Source organism: Engystomops pustulosus, chromosome 10, assembly GCF_040894005.1.
Source record: "Engystomops pustulosus chromosome 10, aEngPut4.maternal, whole genome shotgun sequence".
NCBI classification, from domain to species: Eukaryota; Metazoa; Chordata; class Amphibia; order Anura; family Leptodactylidae; genus Engystomops; species Engystomops pustulosus.
In genome coordinates this window covers 91,172,971-91,188,340 of record NC_092420.1, presented here as the reverse complement: position 1 = coordinate 91,188,340, position 15,370 = coordinate 91,172,971, and the positions used below count along the sequence as shown (strand labels likewise).

The following is a 15,370-nucleotide window of genomic DNA, read 5'->3' as shown; positions in this document are numbered from 1 at the left end:
CCAAACAACACAATGATCTTACATCTGGAGGCATCATGTGCTGGACCGGAATATGAGGGAGGAACAGGTCATTCATCAATTGACTAGACATTAATGACATCAATAAGGCAGAAGAGTAAGAGATCCTAATGATCCATCAATCTGCATAATGTAGACTGGAATCAGATTCCTGTAGGATTGTCCTACGTGGCTAATTCTAGATATGAAGCGGACACCCTCATCTCTAAGGGTGATGGCACACGTTCCGTTTTTCAGATGCAGTTTTTGAAGCCAAAAGCAGGTGTGGATCATAATGGGTGAGACAAATAATTAAAAAGGTTCTGCTCCTCCTCCTACTTTTGCTCCATTCCTGGTTTGGGCATCAAAAACTGTATCTGAAAAACTGAACGTGTGACATCACCCTTAAGCTTGTAACCCTTGTGGTCCAGTGTGGCCACGGTAGAATGGTCCAGTGGCTGATATTAGTGGATATGGGCAGCGGTTATCATGAGTTTATCACCCTACTGTCTGTAGACCTTGAGTGTCATGTAAATCCACATCATTATGTAGTATTATTTCATTCCTTGCTCATCAGGAATCTCTGGACTATAGATGGAGGGGAGACTACAGTGCATGGATAAAGTTGAGAGAGACTGGAAAGGAGGATATCACGTAACTCACATCTATAATCTGAGTAGCCCCCGTTATAGGATAGAAGTTGCAGGATTTATTATTACTGCCAAATGTTACTTTTTACGCTTTGTGAAGTTGCTTTCATCTGCCGGATGTTATATCATTTGTATCTTCATTGAGGGCATCTGGTGGAGGTCCTGGGCGGGGGACATCTGCTTGACCATCGCTCTGTGTGGGGTAAAGGTAAATCTATCCTGTCTGGCGAACCTAGTGACAGACAAGTCTTGATTACATGGATCTTCTTCTCGATACGGTAGCAGGATCAGGATTTAGTTGCTGACGTATCGTGTCATCGAGGGGCGGAGGTGGTGAGAGGCGATGCAGACGTCTTCCGACCCACTGACCGTGAACTTGCTTTATTCTTCCATCTTGTAGCTTCTTATTCCTCTCATATCTCAGTGCACTGGATAAGAACGATTTATGATTCATCTTCCCCTCAGGCTTTGGTCACGGCTAATAAGGACCATGTCTGATGATTTATCTGCGGGGTGACAGGGGCTCCTGCCTCATACATTCCTGCTGTACGCCCCTTCCCTGATACCAGACATGCAGCACCTATAAAACCTGCTATTACAATGTTGTGCTGTCACCGGCTGTAAATCCAAAAGGAATTTTATTTTTTGCTATAATGTAAATCACCTTGGAAGAGTCTACAATAGAAGTGGGGATGAAAGGGTTATCCTTGCAGCTACTACTTATCATTTCTTGTAAGTGAACGCAGTATCATGGAAGGAAGGTCACATAATTGGTGGCAGGCGGTGTACAGTCTGCACGTCATCGTCATTATTGTATTTCCCCCTTGATTAATCTGAAGATGTTAGATCCGGGCTACAGCATCGGGAACGGTGATTCCAGTTTAGTTTGATACTTAGTTTCAATGTATTTGTCACACAGTCCGAACATAATAGTTCTCATAGTAGAGAGAATCTTATGAATGTGGAGCCACTGGGGCACATTTACTTACCTGTCCAATGAAGTTCACAGACGATAATACACATCTGCCACGAGTTCCCCGGGAAGTGCATTGTCCGACCTGAATGCGCTGTGCCGCGATTTACTAAGTTCGTACGTCCGATTTCCTGCATCTGTTGCTTTCTTGCTCAGGTCCGACAGAGTTCACCTTCTTCTTCCTGGTGCATGTAAGTGCATTGGATGGGACACAATTTGAAAGTTAAATCCCACGCTCAGTCCGAATCAGTCGGATCGTCTGACGGCCCCCTCCCCGATTTCTGTCGCATGGAATCAGCACAGCTGCACCAAAAGACGATCCCGTGCGGCAACATTCCAGTGCAGACACCTGTTAAATACCTGTCCAAGCCGTGCAAATCCTGAAAGCGGTGCAAAGTCCTACAAAAGTGCGATCCACGATCCTTAGTACATAAGCCCCAATGTGCACAGTCCCGTGCTGTAGCGTACATGTGGCTACTGAGACACCATCATACTTCTATTGAGAATATGCGGATTAACTCCACATCCGTACGATTATTTCTGCGATGTTTGTGAACTATTATGTTTATATTGTGTGACAAATAAATTGAAAATAAGTATTTTTTTATCAAGCTAGTAAGAGCACGTTGAAGAGGAGTAAGAGCCACCTCTATTGATCACCTATTAAATGTGTTACAAAGTTGCTATGTTTTGTTTGATTGCACTTTAGCGTCATTGTCCCTTTGTGATGTAAAATCCAATTCTTGTACATCTGCTTTCTATGATGATCAGAGACGATCCAGCTGTTTCCTTCCTCCATGCTTTACATTGAAGCTCTGCTTGTAGTGATTGCCTTATGAGGCTCAATAAGTGCATGTGATTTTCATTAGAACAAGGGCAGAACGATATCAGTACTACACCCGGAACCGTAGTCACTGGGGCAACAGGGGGCTGAAACGGCTTATAGGGGGGTCCTCCAAGAAGTCCCATTGAAGCAACGGAGCCTTGCGGAGTATGAGACCCTCTTCTCCATTTTGTATGGGCCACTTCAGGGGACAGTCTCCTACTATCCCTATGACTGGGGTCCTGTGGATATGGGTTAAGCGGGTTTAAAGGAAGTCCTACCCTTAGGTCTTTGCATTCGTTTTATTTCTTTTTACTATTTGACCTGATCACATTGAGAGTCATGTGCCCAGGACTATACATTACATACATTGACATATGAATGCAGTATAGAGATAGGTGGGTGACATGTATTGGCCCGGAGGCGATCGGGTGACAGCGTCTCATTGTATTTTCCGTGCTGGCCTCCATATTCGGTTACTATTGTATCTGCACTACAAGAGCTTTCACTCATCCTGCGGCCTGCGCCTCACTGACTCCTCGCTGCGCCTTCCTCCCTTCACATCTCAGTCACAATTAATGAATTCTTGCTGTAAGATCCGGAATCGTATGGGAAAAGACAGAGAGGGCAGAGAGGAGGCCGGATACTCTTACAGTGCAATAAACTCCCAGAATTCATATTAAAGTCTGTTTCCTATTATGATGAAGGAAGACTGAATCACTCCAGATGCACCACGCGTTTCCATCCCATGGTTAATATGATGTGATTCATTATTTCTAGCGCTGTAATTCGCGAGGCAGAAATACAACTCATGTCCAAATCTGCACCACTTATCTGCAACTATGAAATTCTGCTGAATCCAAAGCACACAAGATATTGGGGCACATTTACTTACCCGGTCAGAGGAGTTCACAGAAAGTGCATTGTCCCATGATAATGCCCTGTGTGGGGAGTCACTAAGATCGTGCGCCCGATATCCCGCACGTGTCGCTTCCCCGCTCAGGTTCCCGGAGTTCACCTTCTTCCTGGTGCATGTAAGTGCATTGTCTTGCGACACAATTTGAAAGTTATATCCTGTGCTCAGTCCGAATCGTCTGATGCCCCCCCCCCCCCATTTCTTTTGCATGGGAGCAGCGCAGCTGCGACAAAAAACGATTGCACGCGACACAATCCCAGAGCAAAGCCCTGTTAAATACCTGTCAAAGCTGCGCAAATCCCGAAAATCGTGTACCCTTAGTAAATAAGCCCCACTGTCCAGTATAAGGAAAGGCAAAGCTTCTAGAGCAGAGAGTATGACCGTACCCAACATACAGCACAGGGGGCACAGACCTCTGAAAGGAGGGAGCACAGGGTCACTTCATGTAGTCAGAGGAAGTGTTATTTAATCATAAAGCTCCAAATTGTATAAAATTATGGAACTCGTTCCCATGCGATTTGGTTATTGCCATAAGAAAGGCCAATTTGGCAGCTGGATACAATGTAATATTGGCAGCAGGGGTCAGGAAGACATTTTGCTATTACCTTATTGTGTATTGGGCCTCCACCAGTAGGAGTTTTTGTTTAGTGGGTTTGTAAGCATAAAATGGTTATTATGGATGGATTCTTACTGGATGTAACAATAGTAATCCATATGACAGAAAGTCATGGAAAACCCCTTTAAGTCCCGTCAAGTGTCTTTAGGTTGATGACTCAAGTTGTGGGATGCAGCTCGGTTACTAGGGACATCCCCATATAATAGTTGTTAGCAACCAGTCCGTCAGGCGTGACTCAGGGTACTGTTCTCACATCATCCCTGCGCTGCTCGTCTTAGTCATCACAAGTAGCAGAATTCTCCCTAATGGTGCAGAGCATGTAATGGCCTTGCAGGGTTTATACTTTCCACCTCTTGCCGAGGGCCAGTGAGGAGGCGTTCAGGAGCCGCACACTAAGCCATAGGACGTGCGTTGGTGTCATGACGTGTAATAATGGAGGTGCGGGAGTTTCCAGCACCTGGGCGTTCACCTTGGCCCCGTGCGTGAGTGTAGCACATGAGTAAAACCATTGTCCGGGCTATTTATATACAAGTTGTGAAGAATTTCCAGAGCTCCATGTGTTCAGCACATTTTGGCTAATGATGTGAATGTGCTCGCAGCATCACACCCTGTGCACCCCGCGTCCAGCGTCTGCTCGCTGTCATGGTGCAGGATCTGTTGTCATCATGTCCCATCCGTTGCTTTGTTTTGTGCTTGTTTGCCGGTCACCCTGATGCACCCTCCTGCAATATTGTATCGTTACAACTACTTCCATGTCTTTGGCTTCATACAAGTCATATTTAGCCGATCACAGACGGACTATTATCTGTTTCTTATTTCCTGAGTAGAACAGGAATTATGAACAATTGTGTGAAGGCGTAAACAGCACGGGGGCATTTACCAAACTTTTTTAGTTTTTTTTTTTCTCTCTCATTTTTGTGAGAGCTTTATACTGCTGCGCCTGATTCATCAGGAAAAATCCGAATGTGGACGGCTGGAACAAGTTACCAATTTTTCACTGTGAAAATTTGCCATTTTTTTTTACACAAACTCCAGTCCAGAGCAGGCTAGGTAATGGTTAATGCTTTAACTTTTGTGACTTTCGAGGCCAAAAAACCATCTGACTGACAGGCCAAGAACCGAACCTGAACAAAACTAGACACCCATTTCCAGACTCATTAAAATAATAGGGGCCGCACGGTGGCTTAGTGGTTAGCATTACAGTCTTGCAGCGCTGGGGACCTGGGTTCAAGTCCCAGGGTCAACATCTACAAAATGTTTGTATGTTCTCTCTGTGTTTACATGGTTTCCCTCCTGGTCCTCCGGTTTCCTCCCACACTCCAAAACATACTGGTAGGTTGATTAGATTGTGAGTCCCATTGGGGACAGGGACTGATTTGGCAAACTCTGTGCAGCGCTGCAGAATCTGTGTGTTCTATATATATATATAAAGAATTATTAAATAAATGGCAGCAAGGGAGAAAAGAATCGCAATAGAACAGGCACAACCCCCGCTGCTTCTCGCTGGTTAACCCCCGAAAAAGAAAGACGTTGCGGTACCTGCTAGGGTCTTAAGATGCAATTGGATTACTTGCGGTGCTCAAGTCCCAAAGGTAAATAGACGTAATAGTTCAGATCCAAGGATAGGACGGCACTCGCTGATACGATCCACAATCTTTATTTAGCGTACAGGTAAGCAGACATGTAAAGACGCCGAGGTCCAAAAGGTAACAGGCTGTTTCACGCTACTAGCGCTTTGACATAGCGCTTTGACATAGCGCTAGTAGCGCGAAACAGCCTGTTACCTTTTGGACCTCGGCGTCTTCACATGTCTGCTTACCTGTACGCTAAATAAAGATTGTGGATCGTATCAGCGAGTGCCGTCCTATCCTTGGATCTGAACTATTAAATAAATGCTCCATGTTGTAAGAAAATCAGCATCACTGTTGTATGCATTGTGCAAATTACAAATATTCTACCTCCTACCGAATATAAAACCCCTGACCTTTTAGAGGTGGGGGGCGAGGAGTCTCTCCTTAGGACTCCTCCGTCTTTGAGACAGAATAAAGATCCCCTCTGTAAGACTGATCCCCTGTCCTTACTCTGCAGCGTTAGATATGAGTAGTGACCTGGGTCAGTGCCTTCCCGGTGCAGGAGCGCAGGAGACACAGCGCTATAGTGAAGTGCAGGATATTACTGCAGCATTGTCAGATTGAGCCGATAACGTTACTCCAGCTTCTGTGCTTTTCAGGTTCAGACTGTGCCATGTGAGGAATCAGGTGGGATTGTAATTGATAGATGTCAGGGTTTAGACAATAAATGAGAGAAATCGAAGCTGGAGGTTCTGGCTTTGTCCTGAAACCCGATCATCCACAGTAAGGAACATCTGCACCATCCAATGTTTGATTGTCCCCTCCTCCACTCCATCTCAATCGTCCCACAGACCCAACTAATGAAACTTGACCTTGAATGCAGAAACTCATAAAATATACCCAAGTTGTGCAGAGGTTTAGGTTTTCTTTTGCTACTTTTAATTGTTTTACTATAAAAACGGAATAACAAGACTGTTTAACATGTAGTTCCCTCAAGTGCATCCAAGGGGCCTACAAGATATTTCCACAGCCCAGGAGCAGGACATGTCCGCGTTTCCTCTATAAAAGGTTCAATCTGTACTGGAAACAGCTGTTAGAAAATACAGAGAGAAGAGGGGAGATGATTGTTGTCGTAGTCTGGCCTTCATGTTTCCAGATGGTTTTGTCACAATTGTGTATGTCATTTATTGACTACTTCTCCACAAACCGGTGTGGAGCATCAGGTCAGCGCAGGGGATTTCTTCTGTCAGTAATCTGCTAGTGACAGGACTGCAGACTTCTTCTGTCCCATCTGATTTGCAGGATTTCACAAGTTCGCATGTTGCAGGCCAGACCATGGTTGGGAGTAGCTGTGAGTTCTTCTGCCATCCCTTCGTAAAAGTTTATGTCACACACGGGGGTGTGGGGTGTCTCTTGGGGCTAGAGTCTGTGGACTCCCTGGACCACGACAGGGGATGATGGTACTAGCCGCAACCCGGGACCGGAGTCTAAGTGGCCCCTGGTCTTCGCCAGAGCCCGCCGCAAAGCGGGATAGTATTGCTGCAGCGGGATGCCACCAGGTCGTTCCACGGGTGTGACTAGGCCTGTGGTGGCAGCCAAGGTAGGGAAGCAGGAAACCAGACACAGGGAAGGCAGGACCTCGGCAAGGCAGGACCTCTGAATACAGGACCGCCACAGGAACACAGGAAACACGGAGGTGTCTGGAAACGCACAAGAGGCTTTCTCTTCAGTGGAATGACTTGAAGAACCGGCAGAGTGTGAAGGAAGGTGCCGGATTATAAAGGCACGCCGGATTAGCCATTAGCGGCAATTAGGAGGACGAGTCGACGAGCTAGCGCCATAGCTTGGGGAGCGCCCGGCCTTGTCGGAGGCGTGCGGCCTGGACGGGACCACAGCCTGGAAAGGTAAGTACTGGCGGGGGGGGGGATGTGCCACACCACACCACACCGAGGATCGTGGGTACGGCTGTAACAGTTTGTATGTGCAACATAAGGTATTGATGAAGATCCTGATTACTGGTTTACATGTTGATACTCAGCTGCTTTTTTCTTGTATTGTGGCTTTTAAGTCACGGAGTGGACAATTAGTAAGACTTTGTGCTGAGGCTTCTTGTCAGTCAGGATCACTGTCATCACATCACTCCAGAGTCTTCCTCTTCGAGGGATAATGAACAGAAGCCCCTTTCCATTTTTTAGCTATTAACCATATAGCCTGGGGCTCTGTTCTTGATAAATGCCCCTAATTAACTTTCAGTGGTACCGCACCCGACATAGGTTTTGTGTGAATCATTCGGAGTGGACTGGTTCAGTGGCGCTCCACGTGACGGCAACGCTTCCCATCACTTACCTAATTCCACACACTCCTCTAATGTAGAATACACTTTACCTTAATCTCAGCTTTGTCTTCAGGATGGAAGGTTTGATCCGTGAAGCTTGTAAGATTTTACCTGTGTGTCATATGTGAGTTCTGAGACAATAAAGTGCATGAGCAATGTGCAGGTTACGTCCCGGATGGATTAGAGAAGGATGGATGATTATTGATCAGAGGCTGAAGCTACCTGCGCACTTGTGTTACTGGATTACAGAACCATTAAAGGAAATCTACCATAGTAATCCATAATGATAAATCAGGGACATTACTCATTTATCCAGTCACCGGGACTGTGGTAATGTACTTAAATTTGTTATCCATGGCCTCCTTCCTTCTAAAATAAACCAAAAATTATGCTAAAGAGTTAGAAGGGTTCTGGGGGGTTAACCAGACTCTCTCTGTGTTGTAGCTTCACAGGCTGTTACACTGTGCAGCACTTCCCCTCCCACTGTGTGTTATTACATCAAGCAGAGAGAGGGGGAAGAGCTAAGGGAGAAGGAGGAGGGTGGGCCTGTGAAGCTGCAGAACAGAGGAGCTCTGGTAACACTCCCCAGATCCCTTGATGTTCCTTAACATAATTATAAAAGTTGATTTTAAAAGGAAAGAGAACATTAATAAAAAATAATAAGATTACCACAGTCATGGTGCCTGGATCTATGATGTGCCAGTGGTTTATCAGGATGGATTTTGACGGTAAATGTTTATTTTGTCAAGAGAAAGCAGCTGCTAGACTCAGCATCAATGTCATAAATAAATGGAACCTATGGAAATTTCTTACCGAGAAAGTTGATTTTAGAAGGAAGGAGGCCATGTATAACTAATAGAAGATACCTCAGTCCTGCTGCCTGGATCTATGGGTTGTGTCCCTGGTTTATCAGGATGGATTCTGATGGTAGATTTCCTTTATTGTCAGTCACGCTTGTCCTGACACATGTATCTTAGGCTTCTTGGCTGCAGTGATACTTGTAATTCTGTGTTACTATCTGTGTATGCAGTTTTTTTTTTATTGCTCTCTGAAGTTCCCGTCAGCTAAAGTCTGTATAAGATCCCATAAATACATTTATGGATACAACATAGATCTGCCCCCTGATGATGAATATCTATATCTTGTGTACTTTCTAGGGAGTTCTGTAACATTCGTATTTCCTATTCCTACATCCAAACATAAATGTTCCTAGGAAAGTTTACTGCATCCCCACAGGTTATTCTCCTCCGCAGTCCTAGGACCAACCATCAGTCCATGTAGAGCAGGGGTAGGGAACCTATGGCTCGGGAGCCAGATGTGGCTCTTTTGATGGCTGCATCTGGCTCTCAGACAAATCATTGATTTTTAGCGATCGGCACTCTGATACTTAGGTGACTTTTCTCTATGACCCAGGCACCATTGTCTAAGCAACGATGGCAGCAGCGCCTGGGTCATAGAGAAGAGCATGGGAGTGATAAGAAGTATTCCCTTTTTTTTGCTGTGAATACCAATCTACTGGGGGCATGTGCTGGCGCTACCTATCTACTCTGGGCATGTATGTGCTGGCACTACCTATCTACATACGCTGGAGCTAACTATCTACTAGGGGAATGTGCCATGACTACCTATCTAATGGGGGGGCATGTGCTGTGACTACCTATCTACTGGGGGGGATGTGCTGTGGCTACCTATTTACTAGCAGACACATGATGGTGCTACCTATCTACTGGGGGGCATGTGTTGTGATTACCAATATACTGGGGGGCATGTGCTGTGGCTACCTATCTACTTCGGGGCATGTGCTGGGGCTACATTTGAGTGTATTTGCTGTGGCTACATATTTACTCAGGGGCATGTGCTTTGGCTACCTATTTACTGGGGGGTGTGTGATGTGGCTACCTATCTACTGGGGGGCATGTACTGGTTACCCATTTACTGAGGGTCATGTACTGGGGCTACCTTTCTACTAGAGGGGAAATGCAGTTGCTGCCTATCTACTGGGGGACCATGTAATGTGGCTACCTGTCTACTGGGGGACATGTGCCGTGGCTACCTATCTACTTAGGGGAATGTGCATATTGTATGGCTCTCACAGAATTACATTTTAAAATATGTGGTGTTCATGGCTCTCTCAGCCAAAAAGGTTCCTGACCCCTGATGTAGAGGAAGCCACGCTCCATGCCATTCCTATGCAGCCTGTATGTTTGTGTTTCTTCTGTTACATCTTGTAGCATTATTTATCTTTGTCGGCTCTTGTGCAGGGACAGTTGTTTCTTTGTAGCACTTTGCATTCTATAGAAATCTGTGCAGTAATGTTTTCCACCTTGTGAGGTCAGATGATGCATATAATGACCCCCTGGATGCCCACCCACTCAGATAACCAGGGGGACTGTAATAGAGATAAGGCAGAGAAGATAAATCCTGTAATGAAATGGGCTCTGAGATGTTTATGACCCTCTCTTGTCCACTATAATGATTTATGGTAAATACAAGAGAGGCAGGAAATGTTCTGCTTCATCCTGGAGCTGGTGCTTGTAGAAGGTTGTGTCTCAGTGATGGGTGGGCTACAGCGCTCACATGATTGGCAAATCCCTAATTTAATGTGATTGTCGGAGTAGCTCCTGTTATGGGAACCGTCCGCAAATATTGTAGAGCAGCCGAGGAAAATCTAAATAAACCCCAAGTTTCACAGACAGATCTCGTTCCACAGGTCGTAGGGTCAGAGATTGTATAATAGAATATTTTGTGAATTATTTTGGGATTTGGGTAAAAACTGGGACTGTGTGTGAGAGGTTGGGGATTATGTCCATGCTTTTTACCAGTCACAAATTGGTTGTGAAGTTCAATAGTTTTGGGGGTGAACGACTCATAGAATCTTAGTGTCCTGCATCCCAGGAGAGAAGAAGCTGCAGTGTGCGGTGCAGGGAGGAGAGGAGAAGCTGCAGTGTGTGGTGAAGGGAGGAGAGAAGAAGCTGCGGTGTGCGGTGCAGGGAGGAGAGAAGAAGCTGCAGTGTGTGGTGCAGGGAGGAGAGAAGAAGCTGCAGTGTGTGGTGCATGGAGGAGAGGAGAAGCTGCAGTGTGTGGTGCAGGGAGGAGAGAAGAAGCTGCAGTGTGTGGTGCATGGAGGAGAGAAGAAGCTGCAGTGTGCGGTGCAGGGAGGAGAGAAGAAGCTGCAGTGTGTGGTGCAGGGAGGAGAGAAGAAGCTGCAGTGTGTGGTGCAGGGAGGAGAGGAGAAGCTGCAGTGTGTGGTGCAGGGAGGAGAGAAGAAGCTGCAGTGTGCGGTGCAGGGAGGAGAGAAGAAGGTGCAGTGTGTGGTGCATGGAGGAGAGGAGAAGCTGCAGTGTGCGGTGCAGGGAGGAGAGAAGAAGCTGCAGTGTGGTGCAGGGAGGAGAGAAGAAGCTGCAGTGTGTGGTGCATGGAGGAGAGAAGAAGCTGCAGTGTGCGGTGCAGGGAGGAGAGAAGAAGCTGCAGTGTGTGGTGCAGGGAGGAGAGAAGAAGCTGCAGTGTGTGGTGCAGGGAGGAGAGGAGAAGCTGCAGTGTGTGGTGCAGGGAGGAGAGAAGAAGCTGCAGTGTGTGGTGCAGGGAGGAGAGAAGAAGGTGCAGTGTGTGGTGCATGGAGGAGAGGAGAAGCTGCAGTGTGCGGTGCAGGGAGCCCTGATAAATACACTATTTTAATACTTGAAACTTCGGCATAAGGTGCCATTTGAAGTTTTGGGTTGTTAGTGGAGGTGGCAGATTCCTTTTAAATACTGTCAGCTAAATTAATTAATAAATTAGTACTACTTAGTAATCCTAGTCCCTACATAACTGAAATTTTCTTACACTTTAAAGGAAATCTACTACTAGCCAGTAGACATATTAAACTACAAATACTCACCTCCGCTCCTCTTGAAGTTGCTCCCGGCAGTGTCCTTCTCTGAGCTGGACACTCCAGGATCACCTAGAAAAGAAACTTATACTTAAACTGGTGCAGATGCTTTAATAGATGTGGACCATTGTCATACAAGGCTCCGCGGAGAATCTACCTTTTCATCAAAGTTATTCTATAATCTCTGTGTGATGCTTTGTGACAACTTCTATGGGTATAACGGAGGCTGGTGACACTGGTTGTCAGAGACTTGTCATCGCTTCTGTTACATGTCCCAGGATCAGTACATGAAAGTTATGTCCATAGATGTGATTGATCCCTGGATAATGGACTGGGGGGGGTAGCTGGACACCTGGACTATTGTCACCACTACCAGCAGTGTGTGTGCGATTCCAGTCCTGTACGTTGTCACATGATACATAGCTCTGGGTGTATTATAAAGCTATGTAACTCATTTGGTTTCTGATGTTGACCTCCTGCCCATGACAATTGTCCTGATCACTTTCGTGTTTTCCTCCAGATCAGCAGAACTTGCAACCAAATACGCAAACTTTTCCGAGGGCATCTGCAAGCCGGGCTACGCCTCTGCAATGATGGCTGCCATCTTCCCCAAGTAAGTGAACTCTCTCCCTGTTATAAGACTGTAGACATTTCCATTCTGGGCATTGGGACAGTCGTCTCCATGTATCAATCTGATGCACATGTTTGGCGCGTTGGACACATCTCGCTCCACGTCTTGGCAGGGCCATAAAGGAACCAATAACTTTGTCAACTGCAGAGTCTTTACATTGGCGCATTTGTCGTCTTCTTTAAGCCTCGGCCCTTATGCGCCAAACACAATGTGCAGATCTGTTTTATATTCGGTGGCTCTGCCAGAATATTGTGGCTGGAGGGCAGGGGCTGATATTCAGGAGAACTGGGGACTATTATATGACATTTCTCACGCTCGGGATGTGGCTCATTATCAGAATCTGCTCTTATATGACCTCTGCCCCATGACCTTCTCCCCACAATGAGAGTTTGGAGGTTCATCTCCCTGCTACCTCATCCCAGCCATATATTCACCCAGAGATATGACGCTTTTGTGCCAGACAAAAGGCCTGTCTTCCACGGATCGCTTTCTCTATATGATTGGTGATTTTATCTCTTTGGGGTCAGGCGTATCCGGTGGTCAGGACAGATTCCTTCCGAGCTTGCAGACCATGAAAGAAATGCATCTTTGTGTGGACGGAGACAGAGAGAGATGACTAATAAATATGTAATATTACTACACTACAGTGATTCAGTAGAGTGTCAGCTCTGAAGCTCAGCAATTATATGAGCTTTATGTGTGGGATGTCACAAACTTTATATCACACACATGAGTATTACTGCCATTATCCCTGACCTTAGGAACTCGCAATCTATTCTGTCTATCACACACATTATGGGGCACATTTACTTACCCGGTCCTGTCGCGATCCCCGTTGTGCGTTGTACGGCGATCATGGACTCCGGCGCGAGTCCATCGGGCGCCCGATATCCTGCATGTGTCGCTTCCCCGCTCAGGTCTCCGGAGTTCACCTTCTTCTTCCTGGTGCATGTAAGTGCATTGTCTTGCAACACAATTTAAATGTTAAATCCCGCGCTCAGTCCGAATCCGTCGGATCGTTCGACGTCCCAACCCCGAGTTCTGTCGCAATCCCCTTCTAAATGCCTGTCCTGGAAAACCCGACGGAAATGCGGCCGCAGGGCCCTTAGTAAATAAGCCCCATGATGTATGACTCCCATCATCCCTGAAACCAGGAACTTAATTATATCTATCTATAACACACATTGGGGCTAATTTACTAAGGGTCCGCTGCTGTACCTTCGTTGGAGTTTCCGTCATTTTCGGGGATTGTGCTGTTGTGAGAGGTATTTAACTGGGGATTGTGCCGCACGCATTCAGATTTTGGCGCGGCTGCGCTGCTTTCATGCAACATCTGGGGCGGGTCATCGGACCATCTAACTGATTCGAAAACAAGACACTGATTGTGTCGCAAGACATACACTTACATGCACCAGGAAGAAGAAGGTGAACTCCGGGGACCTGAGTGGGGAAGCGACACATGCAGGATATCGGGCGCACAATCTTAGTGACTCCCCGCACAGCGCATTATACACGGACAATGCACTTACATGCACCAGGAAGAAGAAGGTGAACTCCGGGGACCTGAGCGGGGAAGCGACACATGCAGGATATGGGGCGCACAATCTTAGTGGATCACGGCACAGGGAATTATACACGGACAATGCACTTTCGGGGAACGCGTCAGGAGGGGTAAGTAAATGTGCCTCAGTGTTTCACGCCCATCATTCCTGACCCCAGGAATGCCATTTTTCTGGCTTCTCCCACTTTGGGCGTGTCAGGGAGCAGGGTAGGGCCCCGTCAGATTTACGATAGTCTCCACCAGAAAACAGCAGAGACTATAGCAAATAAATCCATCCGGACCTGGTCTACAGGAACAAACTGGCGGGATTTGGGGCCGTGCCGCCTCTGCATGCGATATTACAGCCGTGTTTCCAAAACATCAAAAGTTACCAAAAGTCTGTCAAAAACTCCACTGTTAGAATATTACTAGATAATATCAATAAGCAGCAGACACGGCGGAACGTGTAAAGTGAATGGCGCGTACTACGACCCCTACGATTCTCACCAGTAGAGTAAACACGTACTGTGCAGTTTATGGCACTTATGCACACAGTTAGTGAGCGAATACAATATGTTTTTAGTATATTTGCTTTATATCACATGTACATTACTTGGTGAGAGAAGCGGCACATTGATGTCAGGCCTGGGACAGGGCTTAGATCCCAGGAGACCACGTCTGATGATATGATGAATCAGTCGCCCGTCTGCTGCACTTTCTCTACTGGTTGTGCAGGTTCTTTGGGATTGTGAGTCTTTATTTTGGAAAATGTAATTTTTGGAGGGTACATGTCAGGCAAATTGATCCTTTAAAACTAAATCTATTTAATGAACTGCCATTAGAAAGCATTGCCTCTATTGTCCCTCTCTGTGTCTGTAACCTTAAACATACAGTTCCTGGAGTTGTAAGCAAATGACCTGAGCTGAGTCTGATCAGCGTCTTCCCTGAAGCCGAGTGCAGTTTATTCAGGACTCTTCTGCACATCCACACTTCCCAGTCTGTGATTGACAGCCCATGTGATGATCCGACATGAGGCCGTGCAGCTTCTGCTGCCCTCTCTGCTTGGTGATTTTTGGGCTGAGAGGAGCAGGAGTTCACTGCCCCCCAGCTCCGTCCTCCTAAGCACAAAACTGTGCACAACTTGTGAAGGGCGCAGAGATTCAGATGGGGGTTGGGAGGTCAGATACTTTGTGAAGCTGCTGCCTTAACTGTGTCTCTCACAGGCAGCAGCCAAAGCCAAATAACTACATATACAATGCTTTACCTTACCCAGAGAAATGAGCAGGGGGGGTTGGAGGGAAAAGTTTACACCTGGCTCAATCCTAAAGCTCATTTGCATAATAAAGAAAAGCTGATTTTACAACAATTGTGTAAGAATTGATGCCAGAACTAATGATAGAGAACAGCTGACAGGTTTCCTCTAATTCATTGATTTATAACCAAGGGGTTT

At 46.4% G+C, this 15,370-nt stretch overlaps 1 protein-coding gene across 5 annotated transcripts in view; it reads left to right on the top strand.

The window, feature by feature from the left end:
* The window catches only part of ST3GAL3 (ST3 beta-galactoside alpha-2,3-sialyltransferase 3), a 161,862-nt gene that overhangs the window by 97,243 nt on the left and 49,249 nt on the right, over positions 1-15,370 (top strand). For all 5 annotated transcript variants that reach the window (XM_072127461.1, XM_072127460.1, XM_072127462.1 and 2 more), the window contains one exon: positions 12,270-12,362. In XM_072127461.1, the coding sequence (XP_071983562.1) occupies positions 12,270-12,362 (93 nt within the window). The remainder of the gene's footprint in view (positions 1-12,269; positions 12,363-15,370) is intronic.